This window comes from Camellia sinensis, unplaced genomic scaffold (genome assembly GCF_055761805.1).
Source record: "Camellia sinensis isolate YWXY unplaced genomic scaffold, ASM5576180v1 Unanchor1, whole genome shotgun sequence".
NCBI lineage: Eukaryota > Viridiplantae > Streptophyta > Magnoliopsida > Ericales > Theaceae > Camellia > Camellia sinensis.
In genome coordinates this window covers 803,810-811,653 of record NW_028128987.1, presented here as the reverse complement: position 1 = coordinate 811,653, position 7,844 = coordinate 803,810, and the positions used below count along the sequence as shown (strand labels likewise).

General features: G+C 31.3%; 2 protein-coding genes across 5 annotated transcripts; both read left to right on the top strand.

Moving 5' to 3' along the window:
• On the top strand, window positions 1-3,310 carry LOC114322505 (protein NLP7-like). Of its 4 annotated transcripts, none has more exons than XR_014357550.1 (5): window positions 1-293; window positions 409-926; window positions 1,308-1,370; window positions 1,461-2,409; window positions 2,600-3,310. XR_014357550.1 is itself a non-coding variant. In XM_028269826.2 (3 exons), exons 1-3 carry the CDS (start codon window positions 627-629, stop codon window positions 1,554-1,556), a joined length of 459 nt encoding a protein of 152 aa, XP_028125627.1. In that variant the 5' UTR covers window positions 1-626; the 3' UTR covers window positions 1,557-2,493. The 4 variants fall into 4 exon arrangements, 1 of the variants encoding a protein (XP_028125627.1); XR_014357551.1 differs by having other exon boundaries at window positions 406-926; XR_014357549.1 differs by having other exon boundaries at window positions 1-926.
• A 1,156-nt stretch (window positions 3,311-4,466) lies between these two features.
• On the top strand, window positions 4,467-5,439 carry LOC145814211 (protein NLP7-like). The gene is made up of 2 exons (XM_082910760.1): window positions 4,467-4,763; window positions 4,881-5,439. The coding sequence occupies exons 1-2, from the start codon at window positions 4,730-4,732 to the stop codon at window positions 5,345-5,347; spliced, it is 501 nt and encodes a 166-aa protein (XP_082766886.1). The 5' UTR covers window positions 4,467-4,729; the 3' UTR covers window positions 5,348-5,439.
• The last annotated feature ends 2,405 nt before the right edge of the window (window positions 5,440-7,844 follow it).

Here is a 7,844-nt window from a genome sequence, read left to right as displayed (position 1 = left end):
CATGAACCAGATGAACCAGATCAAGTTTTTGAATTGGTTCAGAAAAGAACCCCTTCGAGAAGGCTCCCTTCCCCTACAAAAGAACCCCCACCCGAAACGCTTTTTGGAAGGGGAAGGAGAAGAAGAGGGCGGTGCGCTGTTGCTGAACGGGATGATCCTTTTGCCGTATGGTGCTGGTGAGGGCGGTGGTGTCCATGAAGGATGAGGAAGAGGAGTTAATGGTATGGATAGAGATGGATATCAAGATTTGGAGACGGAAATCAAATCTTGGCAACCGGAGGATAGAAATAACGGTGAGTATGTTATTTCACGTTCACAAGATTAATACGCGCTGGCTTTATGGTATATGGTAGGCATTTTGTCATCCATGGAGGAATTTTGACATGATAATTTCGTATTGAATAGCAGCAGATAATTTGGATTTGATTCCCAAATGTCCGAGGGCGAAGTAGGAGTTAAAAGACGAGATCAAATGTGTGGTTGGAAAACTATTCAGCAGGTCCAGAATTGATGCATTACTCGTTCAATATTGGGCGCCCATAACAATAGACGGCCAGGCTATTCTTACAACCCAAAACCAACCATTCGCTCTTAGTAAAATTTATAAAGGACTGTGTTGGTAAAGGATGATCTCTAAACACTATAAATTTTACGTGGATGGGGAGACTACTGAACAACAACTTGGGCTTCCTGGCCGTGTATTCAAGCATCAATTGGTTGGGTCCTCTCCGAATGTCGAGTATTACTCTAACAAAGAGTATCCACACCGCAAACATGCTTTTTGTTGCCAAATTAGAGCAGCTTTGGCTTTGCCCGTGTTTGAACCCACTGACCATACATGTGTCGGTGTACTTGAGCTACTGTTTACCACCAGAGATGCATTCCTAATTTTTTTGGAGGAAGGTTGTGCCTATGACGCTTTTCTTGTTTGTCCCTATCCTCTCCCACAAAATTGCCATATTCACTCTCTTGTTATTCTCTCATTTTTTTATTTTTTATTTTTTTTTTAAAAAATACAAAATTTCTGTAAGCATCTTCTGATGATGTTTCATTTCTTCATGAATATGTAATCATGCTTCTTTTCTCCATATATTGTCTCAGTACTTCTTAAAATATAATGAACACTAGCAGTGGCAGGAAGCCAAATCCTTTAGGAGGCCTAATGCAAAATTTTGTGGTTGACTTGAAGATGCTCTTCACTTTCAATCATCTTGCCCTTTGAAGTTTGGACTAATCATCTTTTAGCCTCTTAGGACTGAACATAATGCATTTATGTTGTCATTGACATGATTATCATTCCCCTGCAGGGGCTAGATCTGAAATGTTTAAATCTATGGGAACACCCGTTCATGGAATTAAGTGGGCAAACTGTATGTAATGCAATGTCATATCTAGTATTTTTGCTTCTTTTGTAAATATGATGAGGAATATGTTCTCACAGACGAATACTTACAAACCAGATTCAGGACAAGAATGAAGCAGCTCTTACAGATGAAATCTTGGATGTGCTGAAACTAGTGTTGGAAGTTCACGAATTACCTTTGGCTCAGATATGACGAACATGCAGGGTTTGCAGATCTTCTCAAGAATGGGGTCTTTGGTTTGAGCCGCCAGAGAGGACTATCCTCTCTGATGGAGGAAAATGGTGATATTTTTTTAGGGCATGTGGGCATCATCACTTTAGAAAGGGTATGGGGGTTGTTGGGACGGCACTTAAGTCCCTTAATTTGGTATTCTGAGCCGATGTAACCCAATTCAGCATAACAGAATACCCCGTGACACACTATGCTCGAGAGTTTGGATTAAGTGGTTGTGGTTGTTTCTCAGTATGCTTGTGGAGTAGTAACCCTGGAGATGACATTTATGTGTTAGAGTTCCTTTTGCCGGTGAACAACAAAGTCGGTGGAAATGTAATGACCTCATTAATGAAGGAGATATTGGGAACAATGAAGAAAAAAATCCAATGTTTTAAGCTTGCTTCTGGAGAAGAACTGGGGGAAGAATTAATTGTTGAAGTTATTGATTTTTAGTATGGTGAGAAAAAAATTCAAACTTTGAAGCTTTCTTCTGGAGAAGAGCTGGGGGAAGAATTTTCTAAAGTAACTGATTTTCACAATGGTGAAAAACTTAATTCTGTTCAAATATCCCAAACTAGGCCTGAACCATTACAAAATGGAGCAGATTTGATGGAGCTGGAGTCATCAGATCAACAATCAATGGATGCCGTAAACAATGAAAGCAATGTCATCAGTGCGGAACGAAGCAACAGTACTTGTTCACAGGAAAAAGGAACAAGAAAGAAACTAAAAAGAAAGCAGAATCCAACTGGTGGTAAAATTGAAATTTTTTTGGAGGATATATTACAAACTTCACAAATGAGAATTGAGGATGCTGCGAAGAGCCTCCATGGTCAGCTTACACTCACAGTAATTTAAATATAATGTTTGTGATCTTGCTTGCTATTTTCAACTAGACACCCGACAGACATTTCTTGTGGACAAATATTTGAGCTTTTTGCAGTAGCAAAGAGAAAGCCATTTCTTTTGTATGGATTATTCTATTCTTTTTTTTTTTCTTTTTTTTTTTTTTTTTTTTGCAGTTAGCATATCTACATTGAAGCGCGCGTTTGTAGGAAGTTTGGTATCCCAAGGTGATCACCTCACCATATAAACCAACTAAACAAGAACGGTGGGAATTATGTTCAAATATCCCCAACTACTGGATCTCTGCCCAGGCTTGAACCCTTACAAAAGGAGGGTGACATGATGCAACTGAAGTCATCGGATCAACAATCAATGGATGCCATAAACATTACGAATGTTGTCAGTGCAGAACAAAGCAGCATTGTTGTCACGGATCCGGGGGTGCTGCTGCGAGGGGCTCACAGCAGTAACTGCTGTGAGCCGAAACGACGTCGTTTCATGCATATTCAACCCAAAAAAAAAAAAAAAAAAAAAAGAAGGAAAGTTCGGGTTTTAAGAGGCTTGAACCCAGACAAGTTGGAAAGCAAAAGAGACCTCAACCACTGTGCGACTGACTCTCCTCTTTGACATTGTGGATATATATTATATTTATTACAATCTTTATTCCAGCATAAAAAAAAATTGACAACCTGCTCTTACTACCATCTCTATTCCAGCATAAAAAAAAAAAATTTACAATCTGCTATTACTCCAATCTGTGTTTCAGTATTAAAAAAATATTTACAATTTGCTATTATTACAATCTGTATTCTTGCAAAAAAAAAAATAAATTACATTCTGCAGCCATAATAAAGCTTATAAAATAAAACACAAATACAATGAAACATAATAACAGTGATTTCTCCTTAAATAAATCTTGAATTGATATCCAATTTGTATAATTTGATGCTCTATTATGTATCAAACACAAATAAAATAAAACATAATAACAGTGGAAAAGATTTATTTTGTTTAATTTAAATATTCAAAAAATTATTTTAACAAACAAATTTAAATAATTTAAATATTCAAAAAATAAAAATAATTTAAAATGTTAATATTTTAAATTTAAAAACAACTTTACACTCAAATCGTAAACAAGCACGTAAAATAAAACTCAATTAATAAATTATTGTTAATAATTTATGTATTTTAAGTTCTTTTTTTTTTTTTGCAAATATTTTTTCATGTGTTTTTTATTTTTATTTTAATTTTCGGTGAAATGATAAAAAGTGAGGTTTTATTTTATTAGGATGTGTATTTTAAATAATTTAATTTTAATTTACTTTTAAATATTTAATTTAATTTAATTTAATTTAATTTGAATTTTAATTTTAATGTTATTTTAAATATTTAAATAATGTAAATAATCTAACAAATTTATTTTGCAAAAAATTTAAATATTCAAAAAATTATTTTAACAAAAAGATTTGAATAATTTAAATATTCAAAAATTTTAAATAATTTAAAATGTTAATATTTTTAATTTAAAAACAACTCTACACTCAAATCGCAACCAAATACATAAAATAAAATTTTATTAGTAAATTATTTTTACAATTCATAACCAAATACATAACTTGAAACTCCATACTACTTTTAAAACTCTACACTCAAATCATAACTAAATACATAACAAAAATATTAAAATTTTTAAAAATATTTTTATAAATAGAGTTTGAATTTATTTTTATAAAATATTTTAACAAAAACCAAAAAAATGTTTTTAATTTTTTTTTTCAACAGCCCAACTTTGGCTTCCCAAACGGTGCCTAAATAGTATATTTGTTGAGGTCTCTGTTGCTTTTTCAACTTGTCCGGGTTCAAGCTTCCAAAAAACCAAACTTCCCTTCTTTCTTTTTTTTTTTTTTTTTTTTTTTTTTTTGGGTTGAATATGCATGAAACGACGTCGTTTCGGCTCACAGCAGTAACTGCTGTGAGCCCCTCGCAGCAGCACCCCCGGATCACCTCAACCATATAAACCAACTAAACAAGAACGGTGGGAATTATGTTCAAATATCCCCAACTACTGGATCTCTGCCCAGGCTTGAACCCTTACAAAAGGAGGGTGACATGATGCAACTGAAGTCATCGGATCAACAATCAATGGATGCCATAAACATTACGAATGTTGTCAGTGCAGAACAAAGCAGCATTGTTGTCACTTGTTCACAGGAAAAATAAGCAATAAAGAGGTCAGAAAGAGAACTTAAAAAACTGGAATTAGAATTGAAATTCCTCTTGAGGATGTCCTACAAGCTTCAGAAATGAGCCTCGACAATGCTGCAAATAGCCTCCATGGTACGCTTACAGTCTCAAAAATTTAAATATAATGTTGCTTGAGATCTTGCTAGCTATCTTCAACTAGACCAACACTAGTAGTAGACAAATAAATTTAGTTGGATTCTCCTTTTGCAGTTAGCAAATCTACCTTGAAGCGTGTCTGTAGGGGTTATGGTATTGAGAAGTGGCCACCTTCCAAGAGAACAAAACTTAGTTGGTCTCAGCCCTTTGATGAGAAACAAATCCAAAAATTGGATTATGATATGTCTTCTAATCAAGCGTGGGATATGGTTACTCTCACAAAGCCACACAATGCAGCGACGAAAGATGCAGAAATCGTGACTATAAAGGCTAAATATGGAAATGATGTGGTAATAAAGTTTCGGTTGTCTTTATCATCGGGTTTGGTAGAGTTGCAGCAGCAAGTGGCTCAGAGGCTGAAATCGGATCCCAGAACTTATCGCATCAAGTATAAAGATGAAGAAGATGACTTGATTGTAATAGCTTGTGATGCCGACTTACTGGAGCTTATAACCATTTCTAGAACGTCGGGCAACACTACGATCTGGCTGTTGCTTGAGCCAATTACACAATCTTACTAATTAATCATTTGGTAATTTTTACATTTTTAATGTTAACGAAATGGACTTTGATTCTCTCCATTTTATATATATAATGGAAGATTTTCATTACATATTTAATAGCTATGAAATAAGAATATAAATTTATAATTAATTTAAATTAAAAGAAATCATTATAACTACCATTGGTTGATGAAATAAATCTCTTCATTACAAATATAGAATGGAAATGATCACAATCCAAAAGAAATGGGATTTGACCCCTTCTAGTCGGAGGTGTCCATTTATTCCTCTGAAAAAAATGAAAAAAAAAACCTTGTTTTGAGCAAAATTAGACCGTGTTTATTGAAATATGAATGTGGGCAAAATTCGTACCCACCCATCCCCACCATCATGTATGTATATCACATACAAATGTATGGTCACAATTGTTTAATTATGTAGATTTTTTCCCTAAGAGGATATCATTTTGCTCTTTAAAGTTTTATGCGTTTTTTAATTTGATCTCAGATTTTGTGTAAATATCGATTTTGTGTAATATCAATGTCTTTTAAGCTTTTGAAATTTTGATCAATTTGACCTTGTCACCCCATTTTGTTTACAATCAAACGGAATTTGTTGACGTGATATAAAATTTCATTTTACCTTTAAATTATATTTTAAAAATCAATTAGTTTCTCAAATATTTTTAAAAAAAAATTAATATTTAATTAATAAATTTTTATTCCAAAAATGAAAAATTTAAATTTTGAATAAAAAAAATTTAGTATCAGTTCTGTTGAATATTCTTTAGGTAGTAATTGAATTTTGAATTTTTTTTTCCACTCAATTTTGAAATTACTTTTAGTTACTCAATTCTATTGAAATTAATTTGAGGAATAAATTACTTATAATTGTGTGTACGGACACATATAGAGTAGTTAAGAAATTTTCAGTTCAATAAGTTTTTTTAAGATCGACTCAAGATAATTTGTGACTTACGGGTATGAGTACTAGTACTGGTACGATATAGGTATGTCGATACAGTAATATTTAAAAACAGTAGGGTACAAGTACGGCTTGATACGTTTGTAAAAAAATATTTATTTTTAATTTAGAGTAATACAAAAATTAATTAAATAGTTTAATTTATTAAGATTCAACATACAATTGATATATTAATGCTAAAAGTACATGTATAAGATAAATCAAAATTAAATGTCATTATATTAAATAATTTATAAATCATAACTTAATTTTAAAATAATGCTAAGTATAAAACTAAAAATGAAAAAGAAGTCTAGTAAAATGAATTATATTTCTATAGTAGAAGAAAATATTGTTTCGACTGAGGTACGACACGACTTGGGTATATATTAGTTATGCCTGGGTTCGTTAAAAATTAAGAAAAAAAAAATTGAGCGTTTGTTTTGTGTACCTAGTATGTATATAGAAATTTTATACGTCGGTAAATACTCAATACGAGTATAATATATTTGTCGAAGTATACATGTTTCATAATTTCAAAATAATTCTAAAGGAGGATTTTTATACTTTTTTATTGTTTTTTTTCGAAGTATATATTACTTAAAATTTCTTCTTTTTTTTTCATTATTGCGATAAAAAAATTATTTATTAAATATTTAAATTTAATTTTATTAGTTTTTGGGGTGGCTAATTGATTTTTAAAGTATAATTTGAGGGCTAAAATGAAGGTCAAATGAAATTTGGTACCATGTCAGCAAATTTCATTTGATTGTAAACAAAATATGATTGCATAAGTCAAATTGATCAAAATTTTAAAATTTGAAAGACAAATTGATATTATACAAAGTTTAGGAGTCAAATTAAAAAATATGTGAAAATTTGAGTGGCAAAATAAAATTTCCTCATTTTCTTGGTCAAACTGACACTCCGTCTGGGAAGCTAAGGAAAAACTAAAATTTAACTTACGAGAAAAGAAGAGAATTGTGTTTGGTAGAGTTTTAGAATTATGATTTAAAAATAGAGTTGTATTTTAAGTTTGTGAGTTTTGGAATTATGATTTGAGTGAAAAATGTGTTTGGTTATGAGTTTTAAAAAGAATTTAAATTGAATGATGTGACATATAATATTGAAAAGTGGGTGTTTTGAAAAGTGTTTTGAAAAGTGAGTGCGGAATTAATTTTCTAAAATTGTAACCAAACAACACACTCAAACTAATGGGTATAATTAAACTTCAAAAGTTCTACCAAACAGATCCCTCTCTGATTTATACTATTATATAAATAAAAATGTTGTTAGATGTTTGAGTTTTAAAGTATTTTTCGAATTTTAAAAATAAAAAATTACATGCCATAAAATTATGGGGCATTTAATCAATATGGTAATATAATTTTCATCTTAACTTTTTAAAAACATTTTATATACGGCAGTTAAGTTAAATATTCAACTTCTTAAAATACGAACAGTAAAAATAAAGTTATTATTTGAGTCATTCATCGGTATGATAATAGTTTCAAAAACTCCTTAGCTAATTATCTTTTCAAAGATAAATTTA

What these genes read in the sequence shown, in the direction of transcription:
- LOC145814211 (XM_082910760.1), top strand. Translation starts at nt 4,730, where the DNA reads ATGAGCCTCGACAATGCTGCAAATAGCCTCCATG. An exon ending in TGCTGCAAATAGCCTCCATG is followed by an intron (nt 4,764 to 4,880) that starts GTACGCTTACAG and finishes CTCCTTTTGCAG; the next exon opens with TTAGCAAATCTACCTTGAAG.
- LOC114322505 (XM_028269826.2), top strand. Translation starts at nt 627, where the DNA reads ATGATCTCTAAACACTATAAATTTTACGTGGATGGGGAGACTACTGAA. An exon ending in GTGCCTATGACGCTTTTCTT is followed by an intron (nt 927 to 1,307) that starts GTTTGTCCCTAT and finishes ATTCCCCTGCAG; the next exon opens with GGGCTAGATCTGAAATGTTT. An exon ending in TGGAATTAAGTGGGCAAACT is followed by an intron (nt 1,371 to 1,460) that starts GTATGTAATGCA and finishes CTTACAAACCAG; the next exon opens with ATTCAGGACAAGAATGAAGC.